A 26,066-nucleotide genomic window follows, 5' to 3' on the forward strand; every position below is an offset into this window, starting at 1 on the left:
CTAGTGTAATCACAAAGACAGGATTTCTACCAGATAGAAAATACAACTGATCAAACATGACCTAAACTAACATAAGGCAATATAACACATACTGGAGCAGAACAGTAAATACATGAGTACTTATGGCATGTGTAGAAGCACAGAGGAAGACTTGCTTTCTTAGGAAAAGTAGCTCAGAATGTTGAAAAAAAGATACACAGAGATCTTGTTCAAATACACACCTTTCACCCTTTGCCAAAAGTTTTAATTTTCTTTTCATTCATACAGTGATTTCTTTGAAGAGAGTTACATTTCCATACACATTTACCTAGAAGTAAATCTTGGTAAATTTAGTGGGCTTTATTCCTCCTAGATAAATTGATTGTAGATTAGCACTCTGAAGCAAACAGGTCTTACTTGAAAATGCAATAGTTCTCTGTTGATCCTACAGTATTTACTTATGAGGACCTCGTACACCTTTTCAGTATTCTCTGATCTAAGCATGACTTAGTCTAAAGCAGTGATGGCGAACCTACGGCACGTGTGCCACCTGTGACACGTGGAGACGTCTCCCTTGGCATGCAAGCAGAGCATTACCTTCCCCCTCCCCCCGCTATGTCAGCAAGGTGATGTCTCTGCTTTTTAAGATGCTGTCTAGGTTTGTCATCGCTTTCCTCCCAAGAAGCAGGCGTCTTTTAATTTTGTGGCTGCTGTCACCATCTGCAGTGATCATGGAGCTCAAGAAAGTAAAATCTGTCACTGCCTCCATATCTTCCCCTTCTATTTGCCAGGAAGTAATGGGACCAGTGGCCATAATCTTGGTGTTTTTTATGTTGAGCTTCAGACCATTTTGGTGCTCTCCTCTTTCACCTTCATTAAGAGGTTCTTTAAGTCCTCCTCACTTTCTGCCATCAGAGTGGTATCATCCGCATATCTGAGGTTGTTGATATTTCTTCCAGCAATCTTAATTCCGGTTTGGGATTCATCCAGTCCAGCCTTTAGCATGATATATTCTGCATATAAGTTAAATAAGCAGGGAGGCAATATGCAGCCTTGTGATACTCCTTTCCCAATTTTGAACCAATCATTTGTTCCATATCCAGTTCTAACTGTTGCTTCCGGTTCCGGCTCGCCCAGGCAGCACGCTTTTGGCCAAGCGGCGATGATTTTATCTTTATTTTATTTAACTCTATAGGGTTTTACTGTTTTTATTTACTTGAAGCTGCTACCTTACTTTCCAGCTGGGTGCAGTGAGCAAGCGTTATTTTATCTTTATTTTTATAAACAAACCTTATAGTTTTCACAATTAGTGATAGTCTCCCTGCAGCCAGAACCGTACTTCCTCGTGAAGGAAGAGTGCAGATAAGGCCGGGTAGCCTTGTGGATATCTGGTGGATACCATCAGCTCGGTCCTTATCAAGAAGAGCCTTAATACCAGCGAACAACAGCAAACAACAGAGGATTACAAAACTCCAGTCTGGGGAAGTAATTAGACAGCGTGGACAAGGAACTGCTCAGGAGAGTCCGAGCCGACTGCAGCTGGAATCGGAGCTCCGGTAATCCTTTTGCTTTTTCCTCTCTCCTTGAGTTGCTACTTTCTCTCCCTGCAAATTCTATTTATCAGCTGGAGAGTCATTTGTGGTTATTTTGTTTGGTGGCCTGCCAATGCATCTGCTCCTACGGCGTTGTTGATACAGCTCCCAGCTAAAAGGACTTCTCCTGACGCCATTGCTCCTCTGAGAAGAGAGTGTGTGTTATTCTCACCCTGCCCCCTTATCCAACTGCCTACTGCCATGGGGAAATCCAAGAGACTTCTTTCGCCACCTAGCCCTAATTCTGCAAGATTGCTGCCTTTGTTCAAACAGTCGAGGCTGGAGTCCTATTTTTCATCTCAGCCCCCAGTGTCTAATAAACCACCCTTGCCTGTGAATGAGTGTTCCTCGGACGGGGCGTTTCCAGAACATTCCAGAACATTCCTCTTCTCCAATTAAGCCCCCAACGCAGAAGCCTAATGAGAATTCCTGTGCGGATGAATCCTTGGACTGTGATACCCTTGAACTTTTGAAACATCATTCACTGTTGACTTACCAGACGGTTTCTCGCATTTTTACGCAGCTTACTTGCCTCACGGCTGCTGTGAGGGAGCTCTGCCACACACACCCCCAGATATCGGTTAATCCTCCTAAAAGCCTGAAAGATATTCCTTTTGACTCTCATCAATTTGCTTTTCATCATCCTTCGCCAGATAATGCTACTCAACGGACTTCCATGCAGCCAGCCACTCAATTAGTCTACGATCCACACGTGGCTGTCATCACAGTGCGTCTTTCTGGCAATTCTGCAAGCTACCCATGCTGGAACAGAATTATATTGGCCAAGAGACACCTCGCTGCTCTTCTCAGAATGCCTATTCGGAAGATTGATCTGGTCAACATTGAATTATTATCTAAGTCTCATGTTGAGAGTAGAGTACTTTTGAAGTTTGACTCTCATCTTGTCCCGGGACTTTTGTTTGCATCTGCACAGTTTTTACGCACTTGGGGAGTTACTCCCCATCGTTTTTTTAAAGATGTTATTCCAATCAGACCTCTTATATCTACATTGCCTTTGCATGCCTCTTTGCAAGTTTCTTCAGTTGCCCGGACCTCATGTTGCAAGAGTTCTACCAATCCTCTTGATTTGCCCCTGGACCCCCTGCAGAACTCCATCCTGATCCCAACTCCCTTCCAGAAGACTACAGGAGTACTTCCTAATTCGCCTAAAATACAATCATTGCCTCTCCAAAATTTTCCCTCTGATAACATCATGAATCTACCCACGACATTCTCAGGAACCTCCCAGGATCCACAACCTGATGTTGACCTTCCCAAACAACTGGACATTTCCGATTGTAATTTTATACCTACCAACTCTTCCAAGCCCTCTTCCGTTATCCCGCTATCCCCAATTTGTTTAATCAAACGTAGTGTAACACCCGACGCTTTTCTCCTGGTTGATGCTCTTACTCAAGACCCTCCCCCTTTAAAGTTTGATTTAGTCAATCCCAAACTTACATTTAATAGCACAAAACCCTGTAGGGATTCAAATTGTTCTTCCTCTTTAGGTATTTGTCATACTATGCCCTTAATTTCCTTACCACAATCTAGCCCCAGCCCACCCCAGATAACTTCCCCTCGCCTCCAATCTGCTTGTTCCCCCCCCTTTCCCATTCCATCCACCCCTAATCCTAGATTTCCAGCCTCTTCATGACTGGGTGATACTTCTCAGTTGCCCCCTAATTCCCCTTTTCATATTAAATTCCTCTCCTGGAATATTTCTGGGTGGCAGAGAAAAGCCTTAGATAAGGATTTAACCAGTTTTCTATCCGGCTATGATATTATTATTCTTCAAGAAACCTGGTCATTAACACCTCCGTTTATTCCGGGTTTCTCTACGTTTCATATACCCGCTATTAAACTTAACCCTAAGGGTCGCCCTGCAGCTGGACTATGTTGTCTTTTTCAATCCTCTTCCTTGTTTACACTATCTTCTATCCCTTCCCATTCCAATTATATTCAGATTCTGTTATTGCAGTGTAACAAATTTACTATTTTACTTTTCAATTTATACATACCACCTTCTGCTCCTTCCCCGAATAATTACTGGACCGAGATTGAGAATCTTGCAAATCTCCATTTAAGGACTCACTCCACAGCTTCTGTTCTTCTCATGGGTGATCTAAATACCAGAATAGGACCTAATAACATCAAACTGGCTAGCCATTTGAAGTGGGATCTTGAAACATCAACCCCTCCTTGGTTCAACCTTGCAAGATCCTCTAAAGACCATTCTATCAATGCTTATGCTGCTTTGTTAGCCAACCTTAGTCTCAGTCTCCAAGTTGTTATATTAAATGGAACTGTGGGGAGAGACATTCCTGGGGGTTATACTCATTTTTCTGTCAAGGGCCCCAGTGTAATCGATTATGCCCTTGCCTCCCCTATTCTCCTTCCATTTATATCTGATTTCTTTGTTGAATCACGAACTGACAGTGACCACCTGCCTCTTCGACTATCCTTAAATCTCCCAGTCCATCCCCCTCCTATTACTCCCCCCCCTCTCAGCCCCACACCACGCCTTAAATGGTCCCCTCAATCTGACACTGACTTTTTATCATGGTCACAATTGCCAGAGACTATTGACCTTATTAATACTATAGGTTCAACCAACTCTACCCCCCAGGCTATAGACACTTACGACTGCCTCTTGGCCTCCTTGGTTCAAGCTCTTAGTAGGCCTTATCGGTCTTCTTCCCACAATCGAGCTAATTCTTGGTTCGACTCCGATTGTTGGCTGGCAAAGAAACAGGTTAGATCCCTTTTTCATTCTATTCGAGCCTACCCTTCCCCTAATGCTCTTAAAATTTACTTCGAAGCCAGAAGGTCTTGTACCACCCTTCTGGATATGAAACAACATCTACACGCCCAACGCAAATGGACCAATCTGCTGCAAGCCATTCTTTCTCGGAATTTTAAGGTTTTTTGGTCCCTTGTTTCCCGTACAAACTTATCTTATGCTCTCTCTCCGTACTCTCCAATACCCTCTGATTCTTGGGTTACCCATTTTTCAAAAATCTTCTCCTCCTCGTGCTCTCCCCATTATTCTATCAATCCCTCTCAAAACTTCCCAGATTGGCCCCCGGTTACCTCCGATGAGGTACTAGAGTTAATTTCCACCCTTAAACCTGGCAAATCCCCAGGGCCTGATCATGTTATCTCAGAGATTCTGTCTAACAATCCTCTTTGGTGGTCCCATCTGCTTGCCAAATTATTTACCATAGTAAATCACTCCGGTGTATTTCCGGACTCTTGGCTATCTTCTATTCTGATACCAATCTTCAAAAAGGGCGACCCTTCTCTTCCTAGTAACTATCGCCCAATCAGCCTATTGTCTCATATAGGCAAACTTTATTCTAAATTTCTCTTATCAAAACTATCAGCTTGGGCCTCTTCTAAAAACCTCCCTGGGAAGGAACAGATAGGCTTCCGCTCTGAAGCCTCGACTCTGGATCATGTTCTGCTTTTGTATCACCTTGCCGAAAAATACTCAATTTATCACAAAGCTAGACTTTTTGCCGCCTTCGTCGATCTACGAGGAGCCTTTGATTCAGTTAATAGGAATTTACTGTGGGATAAACTTAACAACTGGGGTATTGAACCCCGACTGCTTTTTTTGCTTAGGCGTCTCCACTCCTCCAATATATGTCAGATTCGGCTGCCAAATTCCTATGAGCTCTCTGACAAATTATTAGTTGACAAAGGTGTTCGGCAGGGATGTGTCTTAGCCCCACTACTTTTTAATTTATTTTTAGCGGACCTGCCTTCCTCTCTTTCTGCTTCTACTAATGCTGCACCCTCTCTTAATGGTTCCCCAATTTCTGTGCTTTTGTACGCGGACGACGCAGTCCTATTATCTCTAACAAAAGCTGGTCTCCGTCGTACCCTATCCAAATTTCAAACTTTTTGTTCAGCTAACGACCTGGTTATAAATGCTGACAAGACTAAAATAATTAACTTTTCCAACTCTGTATCACTATCTCCCTGGACAATCGGAGCACAAACCTTTCAGCAGGTTTTATCCTTTAAATATCTAGGTATCACTCTGCATCATAAACTCAGTTGGCGTCCCCACAAAAAATTGGTTCTATCTTCCTCTAGCCTCCATCTTAATGCCATCTCAAAATTTCACTACTCATCTGGCAATCAATTTGTACCTGCAGCGTTGCTTATTTTTCGGACTAAATTGCTTTCCCACTTACTATATGGAGCTCCTATTTGGATTGAGGCCATAGATCACGATGTTGACACTTTGGCAGCCGCCTTCTTCAGGAAAATCTTAGGAGTCCCCAACATGATTCGTCTTTCAACTTTAGTTTTGGAATTGGGTACCCATCTCCCTTCTACCCTTGCTTGGTCCACCACATTTAAATATTGGCTTCGTTTACATTTAAACTCTAAGCCCAATTCCTTACTATACGATCTACTCAGAGACAATTTCCTTTCCAAGTGGCTGAAGTTGATTGAGATTAAACTTCAATCCCTTGATTTGAATCTAGAATCCCTAAATGATTTAGGAATTCAACAGGCCCATGCTCTTATTAAATCTAAACTCTGGCAGCATGAGTTTGAGGTTCTTGCAGCCAAACTGAATCCTACCTGTTCCCCGCTTTCTTTTGGTCTTTTCCCTTCACTTGGTTATCATCCAAATTATTTTTCCTCACTTATCAACCCCAGGTTAAGAAGAGCATTTATGTTAGCCCGATTTAACATTTTTCCCTCAGCGAACCATACCGGTCGATTTGCAAATATTCCTAAAGAGGATCGATTATGCCTGTTTTGCCATTTGGTTCCGGATACACTTGACCATATATTGTTTTTCTGCTCAGTTCATTTTTCCATTCGTAAGGCACTACTAGAACCCTGGTTATCTTCCCTGCCGAACACCCCTGAGATTTTTCTGAATGATTCTTCCTCCCGTATCACTGAAGCTGTCGCTATTTTTCTGCTTGAGATTCTTAAATTAACTTCCAAATTATAACCCGTTGTGTTTATTGTTAGTAATCCCAGCTGTATTTATGCCAATAAAGGTTTGGAGAAAGAAAGAACTGTTGCTTCCTGTCCTACATATAGATTTCTCAGGAATAGATAAGGTAGTCAGGCACTCCCATGTCTTTAAGAACTTGCCATAGTTTGCTGTGGTCCACACAGTAAAAGGTTTTACGTAGTCAGTAAAGTAGAAGTAGATATTTTTCTGGAACTCTGGCTTTCTCCATAATCCAGCGCATGTTAGCAATTTGGTCTGTAGTTCCTCTGTCTCTTTGAAATCCAGCTTGTAGTTCTGGGAGTTCTCGATCCACATACTGCTGAAGCCTACCTTGTAGGATTTCGGGCATAACCTTGTTAGCATGTGAAATGAGTGCAACTGTACGGTAGTTGGAGTATTCTTTGGCACTGCCCTTCTTTAGGATTAGGATGTAGACCGATATTTTCCAGTCATCTGGCCAATGCTGAGTTTTCCAAACTTGCTGGCATATTGAGTGTAGCACCCTAACAGCACCGTCTATTAAGATTTTAAATAGTTTGACTGGAATGCCATCACCTCCACTGGCCTTGTTGTTAGCCACACTTTCTAAGGCCCACTTGACTTCACTCTCCAGGATGTCTGGCTCAAGGTCAGCAACCACACTATCTAGGTGTCTGGGTGCTGCATGTGTTGCTCTCAAACTAACAGCATATGGGCCAAGGTTTGACTAATTATCAGCATGCATACAACATCAAAAATCACATTGTGCGAAAGCATGTCAAGTTGAGTGTCCCTTATCAAAATACATACATATAATTATTTCAAAAGTTTGTATAAATTACCTGGCTTGTATTACTTTAATATTTGTTTCCATTTACTAGAGTTAATGGTTATTTTTCGATTAAAAAGTATCTGTATCATTGAAAGTTCTGTTACGTTTTGAAGACAAAAGGTAATGATTAATTCAGACAACTGTATGAGTTGCTTTTTCTAAACTAAAACATAAGTATTCAGATTTAATTGCAGTGTTGGCACTTCAAAAGAATAATTTGGTTTTGTGTCGCCTTTTGGGCACTTGGGCTCAAAAAGATTAGCCATCACTGGTTTTAAAGTATGATGAAGACATTTTTGTTGGCTCTATAAATTATTCTTAATCAGATAATACTATTCCAGGAAGTGTCAAGTTGACATCAATTAATAAACTTGCTATTTTAAAATCTCATACAATGTAAATCTAGTAATACAATTAAAACATTTTTGAAACACTGAAAAAAATAACAGTTAAGATAAAGAGAGCAGATGGAAAGATTGAAGGACCGGAGATCAAGGACTGAAGATCTTTACTTTTTTTTTGAATGATCAGATAAACAGGGCAGGGTTTGAAATGGTACAGAAATACAGGCAATATGGACACAGAAGTAGGCCTCCCAGAGTGTCTCTATATAAAGTCTCACTCTCCTGTGTTTCCATAGAATGTGCTGCTCTCAGAGATGAGAGATAAGAGCCTTTTACCAGCAGACATAGATCTAAACTGCAGTTAATCTGCTTAAAATAGCAGAGAAACAAGCTAGGCAGTGGCGTGGCCTGGATTGCCAGCACCTGGGGAAAAGCATGTACTGCATCCCTCTAACTCAGGGGTCCTCAAACTTTTTAAACAAGGGGCCAGTTCATTGTCCCTCAGACTGTTGGGGGGGCGGACTATACAGTAGTTTGAAAAAATATGAATGAATGGATCAAGTAAAAGGGGAAAAAAGGACCTGGGTCCTTTTTTTTAACTTGATAGGGGTGAATTAATTATTTGAATTAGTTTTTAAGTGAAAAAAATATACAAGAGGATACTTGTATACAAAGTATTAGAAATTTTTAAAATTTCTAAGGGAATTGGAATGTATTTTTTATTAATAAAAAATCAATTTTAGATAATTATTTGTCTATATTTGTCTATATCTGGGTCTTTATTTTTACTTTTTACTCGTTTTGCTCCAACACTGGAGGCATTCAAGAAGAACTTAGATAATCACCTGGCAGATATGCTTTGATTGTATTCCTGTGTTGAGCAGGGGGTTGGACTTGATGGCTTTGTAGGAGCCTTTCAACTATGATTTTTCTATGATTCTATGATTCTAAGAGCCATTTAAAGAGAATGACAATTTTTCCCATCCGGTGGGGGGGGGAGCTTATATGCCCAGGGCAGCAACCACACAGATACAGACCTACTCAGTACAGTGGGGTCTCGACTTACGAACAGCTCGACTTGCAAACGTTTCGACTTACGAACCGCTCTCATATATGGACTCGCGCTCATATATGGACTCGCTCTCATATATGGACTCGACTTACGAACTTAGATTCGAGTTACGAACTCTTTTTTTTCCTTTTTTTTAAAGCTAAGTCATCTTAGGTTAAAAGGAAAAAAGAAAAAATATCCCCCTCTAGTGGCAGAAGGTGGAATAGCAGCTTCCCATTAGTTTCTATGGACGAAAAGAGCAGATACGGATTAAATGGTTTTCAATGCATTCCTATGGGAAATGCAGATTTGACTTAAGAACTTTTCGACCTGAGAACTGCCTTCCAATATGGATTAAGTTCGTAAGTCGAGACCCCACTGTATAGGCCTAAATTATAAGCAAGAGGTAGCCAGCCATTAGAAGAAGGAATTCCTTAAATATTAAAAAAACTTAAATACTAAAAATATTTTAATGTCACACATCCTGCAATATACAAATTAGCTTGACTTGTTTTTTGATTGGTCATCAGAAGAGAAACACAGGCTTCACCTGCAAATACAGCACATATATACCCAGTTATTTATTTGTAAATGAGCAGGCATTCCACTGAAGGCTCATTTTCATAAAATCAGCAACATGGAAAGACGATCTTAAATGGCATCTGCACAGTGGCAGCCAATGCTGCACAAAGACAGCAGTTTTTGCACAGCCTTCTGTGGTAGAAGGAACATTTCTCAAGAAGGATGCAAAAGCACCAAGCAAATCCGGTTGCACAGTAATAGCTCGCTGGCTCATACAGCTGCCAGAAATACCAGGGCTTCATGGCAGAGCATGTGCTTTGCGTGCAGAATGTCACAGGTTCAATTTCTGGCACCCCAGGTAGGGCTGGGAAATTCCCCTGTTAGAAACCATGGAGGGCTGCCTCCATGGTACTAAACTAGATGGACTAATGGCCAGAATCAGGAGACGATTTGACGCAGGGGCACACCCAAATGCATCAGGAGTCTCTCTAGTCACCAGTGCTGGCATACAGACTTTTTGCACAACTCACAAGATTCTCATGAGCAGCCGGGTTTAAAGATATAAATCTTTGCTTGTCTTAATTAATGAGGACAAGATACTGTAAACATACCTTGACTTCTAAACAATGAGATTGTTTCTGTTAAAATTGATAAGAGTTTTCACTTTGGCAAGAATGAGCAAATTTCAGCAACTCTGTAGCTAAACTAGGACAGTTACTTGTTGTGCGGACTTGTACAAATCATAAGCACCAGATAGGTCTTCTGCATTTTTTTTGATCTGTCAGCTGGTATTCTTGCATCATTTATGTGTGCACACGCACTGTGCTTCATAACTAGAGAAGGTATCAGTGCAGAGAAACACAGACATTTTAAGCAAAGTGCAGGGAAAAAAGAAGTGCTTGATGTCCCTTTATTTTGATGGAGGCAAGAAATCTGATAGGGTTTAGTGATTCCTCAAAAGAATGTCTCAAAATAACAAAACAGCCTGTCTCCTTGAGAACTAGCAGCTTAGAAAGCTTTCTTCAGAGCCCTCAGTGGCTTTTCCAGCACATGGATTACTGTCAGAAGTTGGGTGCTGGTTGTGGAAGCCACATTGTAAATAGGTCAAAAGATTTCTTTAAGGAGAGGCCAGTGGCTTTAAAAAAAAAACAACTGCTCCTTGTGTCAGGCTTTCCCCCTCACTCTATGCCCAGTGGGGACACAGAGGGGGGGGGGAAAGGCATCAAAACGATCGCCTGGCTCCAATGAGTGGAGGAGGAGCCGGCAGGCCAGATGTGGCCCATGGGGCATAGTTTGAGGACCCCTGCTCTAACCCATGGACCCTAACCTGTGGTTTACAACTCCCACAATCCCCTCAGTCAGTGGGCAACCATGTAGTTCAAAGATGTAACTTTCTCCAAACATGGATCTCTCTTTGGTCCTGCCTCCCCCAAAGGGGTGAAGTGCATCAGTGGAGGGAGGGCTCACCGAGCATGGCAGGGCAAGTGGAAAAAGTCCCTTTCACCAATCTGGGTTTTCCTCATCTGGCTGCCCCTATTCATGGGGTCATCTTGTTTCCACCAGCCTCTGGGGAAGAAGGGTGCAGCAGCCCTGGAATGCAATATCACATGCAGGTGCTCCCAAAGCTAATGCCCCCTGCCACCTCCCTCATGAGGGCACTTTGCTCCCTCTCACCCCCCTGTGATGCCAAGGGTTCCTGGGGAACGATGGCTGCTTGGGTGGTCCTTGGCTGGCCTTCACTGACAGCAGCTGCCATTCGGCTCCCATTCGGACTGACTTGTGAGCTGACTTGCACAGCAGCAGCATTTGGGAAGGAAAGGAGGGAGGGAGGACTGACAGGCAGGTGCTGTCTCCTGCTGAGGGTAACAGTGAGCAGGAACAGTGTCCGGGTTTGTGGGTCCAGTCAGGACACGGGGCAATGTGGTGGGTCCACAAGGAAGGAGTAGCTTCCAAGGGCCCGCTGCCACAAGAAATGGTGATCCAGGAGACCAGGTATGACCATTGGACTGATGGGGCGGAGGGGCAAGTGAGGCCGGGAAGCCCTCTGGAGCCAGAAGGCCAGGGTTTTTAGTGGCAGTGGCAGGAAGAAGATTAGTGAGAGACTCTCCTGCTCCCACCCAGGAGACCAGCTTGACTGAGAGAAGGGGAAAAGATGCAAGGGGGGGGCAGTCTACCTGCTTACCCACCTGCTTCACGCCCACCTGAGGAAGCTCTCCTTGGAGTGGCACCTGTACGGCACACAAGGCAGGCATGGAGGTGGGGCTTTCAGGCCTTGAGCCCGGCAGAGGGAGAAGGGGGGAAGGTGGCAGGGGGAGCTGAAGGCTGATCCACGGTTTGAAGGGCATGGAAGCAGAGTTGCCATTTGCCAGCAGGAGGAGCAGGGCTGAGGCAGACTAAGGTGTCTATTCTAGAGGCGGCAGACAGCTGACCCCCCCACTCCTCTGCTGTGCCAAAGGCCTTGCTTGCCCCTCCCTCTGACCTTTTTGGGGAGGCTAAATGCCTTGCACCCCCAAAAAATATTGTGTTCCAAGTGATGGTTCCTCTGCCCCCACCAAAGCTACACCACTGTAGCTAGGTCAAGGGAAGAGGCAGATTTTGCTCTCGGTATCCATGTATGTAGTATCGATATAGAGGGAGCAGCTTTCCCAAATCTGAACTGCAATACCCATCAACTACAGTCAGCAGACTCTTAACATTACATGAAAAGGCATGGAGTGGGAAGGAGTCTGCCCCTTGGTTTACCCAGCTTTGGTTACAGATTGAGGAGAGTTGTACTAGATCATGTAATCAACATTTTATATATGAGCAGAGCAAAATCATGAGCTTCTTCCCATAGACAGCCCATGGTCCAAGTAAAAGGGTGGAATTTCCACTTGGAAAATTTGGAGGGCGATACCATTCCTGAGTGTCTGCCTCATCTCTGGCCCATCACATCTTGTTTTACCCTGAGATTTTCTAGGGGTGTAAGCGTCGTGAGAGGCAGCATGGTGTACAGTGTCAGACTAGGACATGAAACCTCACTTCAAATCCCTGCTTAGTCATGGAAACTCACTGTGGGAGTGGCAACGGTAAACCACAGCATGAACATCTCACATACCTTTTAAACCCTATTAGGCGCTAAGGGATAAGAAATGGACTTGACAGCACATAATGCCACACAAGAATTAGGATAGCTTTTTTCAGTACTGTCTCATTACTATAAAAGGGGGGAAACCTTCTTTTGGGCTTCAGTCCTCGTAAGCCCCAGCCAGTATGGACAATGATAAGTATATTTGAAGTCTCTATTCTAAAACATCAAAGGTTACGCACCTCTGTTATAAAGGACTGCTCCTAGATTAGCAACAGCCATTATAAAACAGTCAGTACAATACAATCAGAATTGCATATAACTATTCCCTTGTGAACGAATTCATTTGTAGGAGGTTGGAGTAGCATTTGAAGTGGAGGGAGGGAGAGATTTGAGACTCTTGAGGCCTCCATTAATAGACATGCCTTCCATTTTAAGGTTCTCACTTCCATTATTGAATGTTGCTGACGAGTACTGTCATGACGATAACTAACTCAGTTCAGAGGCAAAGCAGAAAAGAATGTGCAGATCTTCTCAGTGTGCCTAGAGAAGATGAGAAAGTCACAGCCCGGGACCTAGGTTGACCACTTACACATCACCCAAAAGGACCCCAAAAAGTCTTGATTCACATAAAACTGCATCAGCTGTATGTAGCAAAAGATTATACATTATTTACAGAATTCAAACAGAACTATATAGCGTATGGGAGACTGGTGCCTGGTGACCTTTTGTGCCTGCTGAGTCCAGGTGTCGTCTTTGAATGGTCAATTATGAGATCTTTGAGCTCCCTCAGGCACAGACTGGACAGTTCTTCAAACAGAGGGCAGCTTCAAATCTAGAATTTTCCTATGGCAGTCTTTCAAATAGGAACTGACGCCCCATAAAAGAAAATATATAACCACTATACATGGGTCATTTCCAAATTTTTACACCTAAATTGCTTGTTAAAGCAGTGCACAGTAGATGCCTGTTTGTATGGGTACTCATAGGATCTGCTCCTAACAAAACTACCCTATATACAAATGCACCCCAAGTCTTGGTGAGCTTTCATATTCACATAGAGATCATCTCAGCAAGTAAATTGCTGAACAGAAATCCCCCTACCCAGACATGAGTGAGTGGCCAGAAGAACATAGACAGCTATTCATTTGGCCCAACAGAAATTCCCTGGACTGTTCTCAGACTGATGAAGAAGAAGTTTATTTACGGTCCTTAGACCAGTCACATAAGTATAAAACCGCATAAAACCTTATAAGAGTGGTCACATTTGACCAGATAGGTGGGGTAGAAATGAAATGAAATAAATAAATAAATAAAATGAATAAAACATTAGAATTTCTAACTTTCAGTATTCCATTAAAACATGTTGGCATACACACAACTGGAAACTGCAATCTATTTGGTATTTGACTTCTGCAATTGAAGTATTGCAACACAGAACTTCGCAACCCAACAGGTGATCTGCACATCAACATCTGAAAGAAGGAACTTAAGCCTATTTCCCTCTGAATGTCCTATCAATCAAGGGGGTTATAGTCTCTATTTGCACTGCTTCACACAATGGGCAGGTGAAGAACATATGCTGTATGGTCTCGATCTCCCTCAGGTGGCAGGAGCATAACCTTTCAGCAAAAGGGGTATTTTTATACTTCCCTTCTAGTACAGCAGAGGGGAGGGCCAAACACCTTGCCAAAGTAAAGGCTCTTCTAGTTCCCTTAATTTCCAAGGACGTTAGGTATTTGGCCAGCTCCATACAGTTTTGAATGCTAGAAAGGTCTGTTTGATATTCATTGTCCTCTATTCTTTGTTTAACTATTTGTTTTGCCTGCACTATTCCAGAAGATATAAGTGCCTGAGGTGAAAGGCCAATTTCCCCCAAGTATTCCTGGACTGATTTAACCCACTTGGATTGGTAGTTATCATAAATATCAAGGAAAATAGGCCTTTTGGGTTTAACTTTCCCTTTAGCCACACATATATAGACTGAATCCTAATCCAGGCTTCTACTTTAAGGCATCCTGTTTCTAGCCTTATCCTTGCACTTGACACACATCCGGGGACCTGGAGTATAGATCTTAGAAATTTGGATTGAACTATTTCTTGTGATGCAAAGTGAGAGCTGGGTGGCCCCATGAATGAGCTGTACAGCAGCTGAGCTAGAGCTTTTGCTTTATAGAATTTGAGGGCTGCTGGTATAAAGGACCCTCCTTGGGAGAGATGGAATTTTACTATACTGTTTGCCGATCTTTCTCCTTGATCTGCCACAAATTTACTATCCTGAAGCCTAGATCCCGAGGCCTGTAGTACTACCCCCAGATATTTGAAGCTGTTCACCTGCTCGATTCTGTGCCCGTTTATTTGCCATGACTGAATCTTGGGTCTCTGTCCAAAGGCAACTATCTTGGTCTTCTGACAGTTAATAGTTAGGGATTTATATTCACAGTATGAGGCAAGCTTCTTAAGTGCCCTCCTCAGCTCTACGGGGGTTCTGGATAGAATTACTGCATCATCAGCATAGAGTAAAGCTGGCACTGTTCTATCTACAAGTTTAGGAGAAAGGAGATCAGCGGTGTTAAGCCAGCTTGATAAATCATTTATGTAAAAGTTGAATAATGCTGGTGCCAATAGGAAGCCTTGCCTAACACCTCTGTGCGTTTGCACAGATTCTGTGAGGTGTCCTTGTCTGCTGCCCCTGACTCTCAAGTATGTTTCTTCATGTAGGGCCCTGATTAGATATAGAAGACTTTTGTCTATAGATGAGTTTGTTAGTTTGTCCCAGAGGTGTGTTCTCCATATAGAATCGAATGCTGTTTTAAAATCCACAAAGGCGGCATAGAGTGATGTTACTCCTTTGGCTGAGTATTTCTCTATAAGATGTTGTATAATTAGGCATTGTTCTATTGTGGATCTCTCTGGCCGAAAGCCTGCTTGTTCTGCCCTAATGATATTTTCTACTTCAAGCCACTCCAGGAGATTGTCTAGGAGGTGCCTTGCATATAGTTTGCTTATAATATTCAGCAAACCTATTGGCCTGTAGTTGGCTGGATCTTCCCTTTTCCCCTTCTTATAAAATGGGACCACTATGGCCGTTTTCCATGATATTGGGATATGGCCTGTGTCATTGATATGGGTGAAGAGAGGTGCTAGAAAAGAGCCCCACCATATCTTGTTTTCTTTTAGGAGTTCTGGTGGAATGCCATCAAGGCCTGGGGCTTTGCCATTTTTCAGCTGATCTATGTGAGCTATTATTTCACCTGGGGTCACCGGGGGCCATTTGGGAGTGCTTCCAAGCATTAGTGAAGAAAGGGGTACAATGACCTTTGCCGGGACAGAGACAGGGGGAGTGTGACCCTGTTGATACTCCTGGACCTCTCAGCGGCTTTCGACACCATTGACCATGGTGTCCTTCTGGATAGGCTGGCTGGGTTGGGAGTTGGGGACACCGTTTTACGGTGGTTCCGCTCCTTCCTGGCTGACCGTGTCCAGAGGGTGGTGCTGGGGGACAGTTGCTCTGCCCCTTGGCAGTTATGTCGTGGGGTTCCTCAGGGCTCAATACTGTCCCCCATGCTGTTCAACATCTACATGAAACCGCTGGGAGAGGTCATCAGGAGGTTTGGGCTGAGGAGTCAGCAATATGCTGACGATACTCAGCTCTACCTCTCATTTTCCACCAATCCAGGTGAGGCAGTTTCTGTGCTGAACTCGTGTCTGGACCTGATAATGGACTGGATGAGGGTTAATAAATTGAAACTCAATCCAGACAAGACGGAAGTGCTGTTAGTGGGTGCTTCACCGGACAGGCTGGAGGGCCATTTCCCCGCCCTGAATGGGGTTACACTCCCCCTAAGAGACAGGGTCCGCAGCTTGGGGGTGCTCCTGGACCCCAGTCTAACACTGGAAGCCCAGGTGGACTCGGTGGCCAGGGGCGCCTTCTTTCAGCTGCGGAAATTATACCAGCTACGGCTCTACCTGGACGAGCGGAGTCTCATGACAGTCACACATGCACTGGTAACATCCCGCATAGATTACTGCAATGCGCTTTACGTGGGGCTGCCTTTGAAGACGGTCCGGCGACTGCAACTGGTCCAGAATTGAGCTGCGCAGCTGGTGAGTGGTGCAGCCGCCAGGGAACATATCAAGCCGATTCTGTATAAGTTACATTGGCTACCAGTTGCTGCCCGGGCCCAATTCAAAGTGCTTGTTTTGACATATAAAGCCCTAAACGGCTTGGGCCCTGGATACCTGAAGGACCGCCTCCTTCCATATGAACCTACCCGGCAGTTAAGATCTAGCCAGGGGGCCCTTTTGAAAGAGCCGTCCCTTAAGGAGGTAAGAGGGACGGTTGTAGACAAAGGGCCTTTTCGGCATCTGCCCCCAGACTATGGAATGCCCTCCCGACTGAGATTCGTCTGGCGCCAACGCTGATGACATTTCGGCGCCAGGTCAAAACCTTCCTGTTCCAGAAGGCTTTTAACTGGAATAATATAAGCTGTGGGTTTGATGGCAATTTTAATTGTATTTTAATTGTATTTTAATTATTTTATCTTTTACTGTATTGAATTTTAATTATTGTAAGCCACCCAGAGACCTCTGGGTAGTGTGGGCGGCATATAAATTGAATAAATAAATAAATAAATAAAATGACATCCTCGTACATACTTGTAAAATGGGATACCCATTTATCTGGTGGAATACAAGAGGATAAAGGATATTTGGGCTCTGATAGTCTGCCTGAGATTAGTTTCCAGAAAAGGGATGGATTTTTGTCTTTTGCTGCTTCTATCACCTTCCTCCAAAGTTCTCTCGTGTATTCTGTTTTACTGTCTTGTATCCGCTGTTTGTATTCTTTTTTATATATCAATAGTTTTAGGAGGGCCTCGTTTTTGACATGGTCTTCTGCTCTCAGGTATTCCTGGTATGTCTGGTTTACTAATTGTTTTGCTGCCTTACAGCTTTGGTTGAACCAAGGTTTGGATCGGTTATATGATTTCTGAAGGTTTCTGCTATATGAGTGGACAAGATGTGGATTTAGCTGTTGTAAGATAATTTCATATGTATCTATAGGATTCTGGTGGACTGTCTGGCTTCCTACTGGCATCAATAAGATTTTTCGAGGTTAAGAACTGTTTTAAAATTTGTGCAAGTTTAGGTGACCATCTTACTCGGCAACCCACTCTTTCTAATGCTGTGATTTCAGTATGATATCTTGGTTCTGTGTCTAGATTTCTAATGTTTAGGTGAAAACTTAAATGTAGGGGGAAATGATCCCCCTCCATCTAAGGCAGTACTTGGAGAGTTTCAACCATGGAAAGGAGCCCCCTGCACACCAGGATGTAGTCAATTGTACTGGCTTTGGATGCTGCCATAAATGTGTATTTTCCTGGGGTATCACCTGTGATTGTGCCATTTAAAACTGACAGGACCAGTCTGTAGGCAAATTTGTACTTTGCCCAGAAAAGTTTGCACGTTGATCTTTAGATGCCCTCTCCTGTCTCAGGGTCCCCACATTATCATTTCTTATATTGGCTATCATCTTAAATTTGGTTCCCAGATAGTCGTCATATTTAAATAGTGAAACTGTCCCTAAGAAAGGAGGGGTTGGGTGTGACAAACCTTCAAAAATGTGATGATGCCTTTCAGTTGAGGCAGCTCCTCCCCTTTTTAAACTCATATTTTCAAAATCATGGATACAAATTGAATTAGGATATACATCTGCAATGGACTTTCTTTGTTCCACAATCTAAACATGTCATTTCAAAGAGAATGAATCCCTTCCTTAAGACAGCTCTTGAGGTTTGGAACAAAAGGGTGCCTAATATAGCACCCTCAGCATCCTCACTTCTCCCATGTCTTTTGCATCCCCCTTTTTCAATTATTAAAATGACAATTCTGAGCAATTTAAAGACTGGGAAGGTACAGGTTTTATTAGACTTAAAGATTTGTACTATGGTCATATTCTGCTTACAGGACAACAAATTAAGAATGGTTTTCCCCAAAATAAAGTATCATGGTTTTCTGTAATTCAGGTACTACATTTTATGAGCAACCCAAATGTAATGCAACAACCAGAACTTTGATTGCTTATGAGTAGGTAATGCTATCTTGTAAAACTGAATCTAAAAACTTACATCTCTTTATAAAATATTGAATGGCAGAACATCTGGAAATGTAGGTTCAAGACTGTTATAAGGAAATATAGCAACATAAACATGGTGGATGAAGAATGGCTAATAATCCAGAGAATCCCAACACTGAGATCTATCTCAGCAAATATCAGGGAAAACTTTTACATAGGTGGCACCTATAACGCCTATTTAAAAAGCTTGCACTGAACCCCACTCCCCATATAAAATACTGGAAGGGATGTGGTGAAAGATGCACATATGATTTTATCTGTCAATAGCAAATTTGCAGGAAGAAGCATGCAGGAGATATTGCAACTAATAAAATTTAATTTAGTTTTCATTTGGCAAACAAAAATAAGCCTGCCTCCCACCATGATTTGATTCTCTTTTTACCAACAGCTGCTAGAACTGAAACAGTGAAAAGGTGGAAGGTTTAACATCCCAATATCTATTAGGGCTTGATATGAGAGGGAATGGATGTTAGCTCTTACCAAAAAGCTAATACATAAAGCAAGAGAAAGTAGGAACCAAAATTATGCTGATTAGTTTATTAATATTTAGTTTGCCTTTATTAAGTTTTTAAACCAGAATGCTAATCCAAGGGTAAAACCACCTAGAACACATCTAAACGTTTGACAAAGCTATGGCTAGCAAAATGAAATTTGATATCAAAATCCAAGCAAGTAGGCAAAGTTAGACACTTTTTAAAAAAAATATGGCATTTACAATGTGGGAGGTCTGAAGTTTCAGAGTTAATTGTTTTTGTAACTTATTAATAGTTATAATTTCTACAGAGTAGTTTATATATATTTTTTAAATTGTATGCAAATATATTTATGCTCAATAACATACATTTTGTACGTAAAAATATATTATAAATGGTTTTTAATTGTTTAATGTGTTTATATATCTTAAATCATTTATTTATTTATAATATTATATTATAATATTTATTTATTTATAATATTTTATAAATAAATGTCTTTCTCCTTGAAAAGAAACCCGAAGTGGCTCACACTATTGCTTTACACTGTTGTGCTGTGTCTGATTCAGAGACCTCATGATGTAGCTGAGAGTATGCTTTACATGAATAAATAATGCAGCACTTAAATTGTTATTAAAAAGTCAGCATAAATGCTGACTTGTGCATAGTTCCCATTACTCAGATCAAATATTGGAAATATGCAAAAGGAGATAAGGATGGAATTTTCCTTTTTGTATGTATGAAGTGAACATTCAAGTCTGTGCCAATAATTGCAAGAGCCAGCAAAGAGCAGAAATCATGAAATGGATTTCAATTCAATTGTGGTTCAATTCAAAACAAAACTATGGTTTTATGTATGCATTGATTGTTGCTTCAAGATCTGCAGAGAATTACATACTGTATAATATTTATTTAACATGTATCCATATTAGCCATATGACTTTGAAAGCGGTACATACTGTAAAACATTGACATAATGGGAGGCCAGTATACTAAAAATCAGAGATATAAGTACATAATCAGTTAGAAATGCATACCCACTCATCAAGATCTCACCCCTCCTCACTGGAAATAGAAGTATTTTTGTTTTTTGTCTTTTTGTAATATTACAAGCAGTAATAGTAGAACGGGACACTAGAGGGAACCAGAGTGTCTTTCTCTGTATTTTTCTGGCCTGCTGGTAAAGCAAATGCAATGCATTGGTAATGCATAATTTGATGAAATTCCTTGTGTGGTGTCAGTGATAAATGCAGCTTTGCTACAGAGGAATAATGACTAACACAGTGGATTCATTTTAAAATGTAGCATTCCTAATGCTGGCCTTTGTACTTCCCCATAGTTACAAGTGTGTGAGTATAAGAGAGAAAGAGAGTGAGGGAGAAAGATTTATACAAGTATTATTATGCAGCCATCTCTCTGGCAGTCTCCAGCCTCTCGAGCTTCTGCTCTTTCATGAATACCCAGGGGAAGACATTATAAGATAATTCCTCTTAGGGGCCTTTTTCCGATGAAGAAGAGCCAGCACATGGGGAAGCTGCAAAGAGCTGGAGAAATGCATAAAGTGAATGAAGAAAACACACACAGTACCCTCAGTCACCTTGCAGAAAATTGGTAAGCTCAGCAACACTACTGGAAGAACTTCTTAAGCACCCTGAAAATGAGGCAGAAGCATTTGTTTTACAGGGTGAAGCAAAAATTGGGAAACCTGGGCTCAATCCCACTGACAATAAAATCCATGTTCTGCTGGGGGGGAAAACCCCCGACACAAATGTAAACATACACACATCTGTAAGTGCGCACACATGTTAACTACTCTAACAGGGGAGCAAGCTTTTCTGCTCCCCGCCAGAGGTCTATTTATTCTGAGGCAGAGTCCATGAATCGATTCTACACATGTGAACGCTCTGCTCCTTGTTTCTTTGGTTTTTTGAGGACCACCAGTCAACCTCCCCCTTCAGCCCTTATTACCCACCTTCCTCCCCTTCTGCCCCATCCCTCAACCAACCTCTTCTCTTCAGCCCTCTCCGAATCCTTCTTGTTTTCTATTCCCCTCAGCCACCTGCCACCCCATTCACCCCCTTGCCCTCTTTCCCTTTCCACCCCCTTTCATGATTTCATATGATATTTATAGGGGATCACCAAACTGCTATGAAATCATAGTTCCCATCCATTGCCCAGAGACTACCAATCTAAGGTATGCCTGGGACCCATATTTTTGCCATTTGTATTGATACTACATATAAAATCCATGGGGATCCATGTCTGGGACCCCTGTTTCCCTGGCATGGGGTGATTCTACATACACAAATCTTGGGGATCAATAGGGAGAGTTTCCCCAGGAATTGGAGCCCAAAGGGAAGGCTGGTTCCTCCTTCCTCCACTGGCTCACTCTCTAGATGGAAGGTTTGGGTTTCCTGCATCCAGGGGGAAGAACCCACCCTTGTGCATCCCTTGTTGTAACTCTAAATCTCTCTCCTCTCTGTGTGTGCATGTGCAGTTGTTTGTGTGCCTGTGTAACGGGTTTGCCAGGAGAAAAATACCCTTGCCCCTTTCTCATTTGTCCTCCTCCCTCTCCCTTGCCATTTCCCCCCCCGCCCGCCCCCTCATCAGACCTACCTGACAGGAGATTAAGGCGATGGCAGTAGCATCGGCGGTGTCAGGGTGAGGAGGCACACACTGTCACAAACGTTTTGGATTCAGGCAAATGCCCATGTGACTTAAGTACCAATCCAAAAATTACACTTTTTCTCCCAGTTTATTCCAGCAGTGGCAACAGGCCCTTGGCACAGATCTTTCTATTGGTCAATGATACTGATTTCTGTCAGGAACAAGAACCTCCCCTTTTGTTCTGCTTCTTCCGTTTTTTCATTAGTCCCTTGACATCCAGTGTTTGAGATAAGCCTCTTTTTACTTCCATTAAAAAAAAAAAACACAAATCTGGTATTTTCATCCGTGCTAGTCCTGCTGCTCTTTTAGAATCATCCATCCATCTAGTTTGGGGTCTTCCTCTACTCTTCCTTCGTTTTCTTTTAAATTTCATTTCAAAAAGAGAGAGAAAGAAATACAATACAAAATAAAACGTTTAATAGTACAAAGAATAAAAATTTCCAGTGTGCTGTTGTGGATTGAGTGATGAACTAGAACTCTGGGTTCGAATCCTCACTTGGCCACAGAAACTCACTGGCGGAGTAGAACTCAAAAAACTACTCCTTAAATCTCTCATTTAGGGCCTGACCACACATGGCAGATGTTCCCCACTTATAATGATACTTTCCATGCCTGTTTCATATCTGTTGCACTGAATTGTGGTTAGGTAAAGGTAAAGGTTCCCCTTGACAATTTTGTCCAGTCGTGTCCGACTCTAGGGGGTGGTGCTCATCTCCGTTTCCAACCCATAGAGCTAGCGTTTGTCCGCAGACAATCCTCCGTGGTCACGTGGCCAGCATGACAAGGCACGGAACGCCGTTTACCTACCCACCAAGGTGGTATCTACTCGCTTTTATTTATTTATTTATTTATTTATTTATTTATTTATTTATTTATTTATTTATTTGCATTTTGCATGCTTTTGAACTGCTAGGCTGGCAGGAGCTGGGACAAGCAACGGGGGCTCACTCCGCCACGTGGATTTGCTCTTACGACTGCACGTCTTCTGACCTTGCAGCACAGAGGCTTCAGCGGTTTAACCCACACCACTAATCCACTGCTAATTGTGATTACATGATATATATACCTGGTCAAAGGTTCCCTTTCGTTTAATGATGCCAATTATTTTCTTCCTGTTTTAAATGTTACGGCCAGCTACCTCAGGGAACAGTGCAGCCCCTTACTTTATATTTTCTTACATTAAAAAATAAAATAAAGTCCCTAACCCACGCCTCCCTCCCTCCCTCTGTCAACAAAGGCTGGACATAGCCACTGCTGCCCCTGTACCAAGTTCTGTGGGGCAGGCTCGCTTCTTTGGCGTGGCAGCTCTTCTGTCATTATTTCCCTCCCTCCCTCTGCCAGGTGTACCCTCTGCCACCCCTGCACTGAGCCCCGTGGGGCAGGCACACTTCTTCAAGAGGATGCCTTGTTCCTGGCTACTCTCCCTTCTCCATTTTCCTTCGTGGGATTGACGTTCATACAAACAATATTGGTAGAGAATATTCTGATATATCATTGGAACAAAATAACAGAAGCCTCCCAGCAAGGGGGAAACAAACTGCAGTTACACGGCTGGTTGGGGAAATGATTTTATAATGGCCATGCGTTGTGTGATTAGACTTTTATGCAACAGTCTAACTGGGGTATAAGTAGGGAACATTTGTCTTACATTATCAGGCCCTTACCCTGAAAGCCCTATTAGAGTTGCTATAAGTAGTTTCTGACTTCATAACACAAAACACACAGAGAGAGAGAGAGAGAGAGAGAGAGAGAGAGAGAGAGAGAGAGAGAGAGAATACTACACTAAAAAACATACATACAAAAATAAAAACAACACAAACTATTAAATTACACAACAGTGCACCATTTGGAGATATACTGAATCCATTTTTCTTATAATGAAACCCCATTTCCCTCTCTACTCCTTCTGATCCAGGATCATCATTGATGTATTTCTTTATTCCACTGCCCATCTAGTTATCTTAAAGTGCAGCCTGCCTATCGCCATTCTAAAAATGTGTCTTGTTCTTTTTGTTTTTTATTTTGTCAAATAACCTAATTTCCTACTTTATCAGTCTGTTACTTTGCATCTGTCTTTCCATTTCTCTTTGAGTTTTTGCAAGCTTTTCTCTTACGGATTTTGTTGAAATCTAGGTCTGTGCTGCATAGGTCAGTAATGGCACCATACACTGACTATAAACTGATATTCTTAATTTTGGAAGCATTGTTTTGTTTTTAAGAATTTTACTTTGTTTATCAAAAGCTGATTCTGCAAGTCTTGTCTCTCCACTTCTGCTCTCTGATTAGCTTTCCCACACTTTATTACTTACCCAGGATAAATTCATCGGCATTTAGAAACGTACAATAAAACAATGCTGCCTAGATTTATGACAGACTGTGAAGGAACCTTCCAAGTGATTGCTGTCATTTGCTTGGCCCTTGAACATCATTCAGAGAAAATGTGGCAAGAAATTGTTGGAGTTTGATTTGCAACCTCGCATGCTGCCTGTGGTTTGAGTGAATAGGATGGGCTTTCCTAGGCTGGAGTAGCTGTCAATCTACCCAGCACTAAGCAATCATTCCCTACTATCTCTGAATTCCAGGAGAGCCCCACCTCTCTTTTGAATGTTTCCTTTTGCTCTCTTTAGTCTGTCAAAAGCAGTTTGCTTGGTTATTTACCACTGATCTGTTCACAGCTATAAGCAATGAACAGTTTTAATTTTTTTTTCTGCTACTGATGTCTGAAAGTGAGTTACTGAGATTTTAAGTGTCAGTTAATGAGAAAGGGGTGGACTATCTGAGGAACGTAAAGCTATTCTCATCTGTAAGTCTCTTTACTTCTGCTGCATAGCTAAAGGAATCTTTACAATACAAAACTCTGCAATAAAAATATCCTCAAGGACAAAGGAACAAAATAGGAAAGAAGTTGGATGATGTCCAGCAGATTCAGGTGTAATTTTCATCCACCTATCCATTCCAAGTGATGTGATTTAAAAAAAATTATAACCATTCTGACTGTTTTCCCACCAAAAAACTAAGTAAAGAAGAATACGTACATATAACATAGGACTAGAGATCAGAGAATACAGTCTGACAAAGCTATTGCATGTTGCTGCACCTCATGACTTTCATGTGGAAGTTTTAATATGCCTTTATAGATATGTTACATGAGCTGTGGCCTGATGGAAAGGAGAGGAAGACTTTAAAAAAGAATTCAATTATATGTAATCCTAGGAATAACAACAAGCAATTCATTCTGTCCCCTATAAACAGTTAGGAAAACAGAAGAAAGATGTATTGCACCCAAGTTGGTTATTATTGGACTGCGTATTATTGCAAAAGTTAAGGATCTCCACAAACAGCATAATAGAATGATAGTCTATCTTGAAAAATTGCTGTTTTTCTTATAAAGATCCAAGCAAACCAATGAGCTGTAGTTGTAATTTTATTAAAACAGTCAGATCTTCTTTGACCACACAAATCATGGTGCAGTAGGACATCTAATGGTCACAGTATCAATCAGATAACACACTATTCCCTTCTACTCAGAAGTATGCCACAAATAACAGCAGTATTTTACAAATGCATATAGGAAAACTACAGGTATTATTATCACCTAGGAGAGGCATCTCTTGACAAAATCCACCCATATTAAAATTGAGTGCTAAAGGTAATCCCATTTCTATTTTTATCTAGCCTACATCTATAATGATCTGTAAGAGGTTTACCACAGCTATATGGTCCGTAGTGTTTTCCTGTATCTCAATTGGATGTGGGCCATTGATAGTGAGGGTACAGGTCTGTACAGAAGCAAATGCAGGTAAGGAGAAAAGCAAACTGATTTCAACAAGATGGGTATCAGTGAATCAAAGGAAGACTTTGATACTCTGGATAACGGACAGTGGTATGCCAAATTCATGAAGGAGTGCCCATCTGGACAGCTCAGCGTTTTTGAATGCAAGAAGATGCTTGGTCTTGCAAATGCCAGTGCAGAGGCCAATAGTCATGTTGAGAAGGTGTTTAATATCTTTGATACAAATCAGGTAAGAGTTCTTTCCATAGTGCTTTTTTTTTGTTAAATTGTGCATCACTTGCAGCTTATTTTTCCATTATTTGCATACTGTATACCCAATATTTTTTATTTTGATCTGTATTTAAAATGTCATTTTGGAGTTGCTATTTCTACTGTGTTTCACCGAAGAGAAGACAGGGTCTTGTATTAATTTTTGCTCAAAAAACGCATTAGAGCTTATTTTCAGCGGATGTTTTATTTTTTTCATGTACTACATTTATTCAAATACAGTCATGTCTTCTTCTGGTTGCTGCACAATGGTGGGGGCGGGGTTTCACTTAACTAGGGCTTATGTTATGAGCATTCTGAAGATTCATACTAGGGCTTATTTTCAGGTTAAATCTTATTTTGGGGGAAACAGGGTATATGGAATAAAGGTAGAC

At 42.0% G+C, this 26,066-nt stretch overlaps 1 protein-coding gene across 2 annotated transcripts in view; it reads left to right on the forward strand.

Annotated features, from left to right (window-relative positions):
- GUCA1C (guanylate cyclase activator 1C) overlaps nt 1-26,066 on the forward strand; it is a 74,349-nt gene that overhangs the window by 6,883 nt on the left and 41,400 nt on the right. Inside the window, exon 1 of one of the 2 annotated variants that reach the window (XM_020806361.3) lies at nt 19,948-25,654. The exons of the other annotated variant lie outside the window; for it this stretch is intronic. Within the exon in view, the coding sequence (XP_020662020.2) occupies nt 25,463-25,654 (192 nt within the window). The 5' untranslated portion in view covers nt 19,948-25,462. Of the gene's footprint in view, nt 1-19,947; nt 25,655-26,066 lie in introns of those variants that run through there. 2 annotated transcript variants of the gene reach the window in all.

This window comes from Pogona vitticeps, chromosome 3 (genome assembly GCF_051106095.1).
Source record: "Pogona vitticeps strain Pit_001003342236 chromosome 3, PviZW2.1, whole genome shotgun sequence".
NCBI classification, from domain to species: domain Eukaryota; kingdom Metazoa; phylum Chordata; class Lepidosauria; order Squamata; family Agamidae; genus Pogona; species Pogona vitticeps.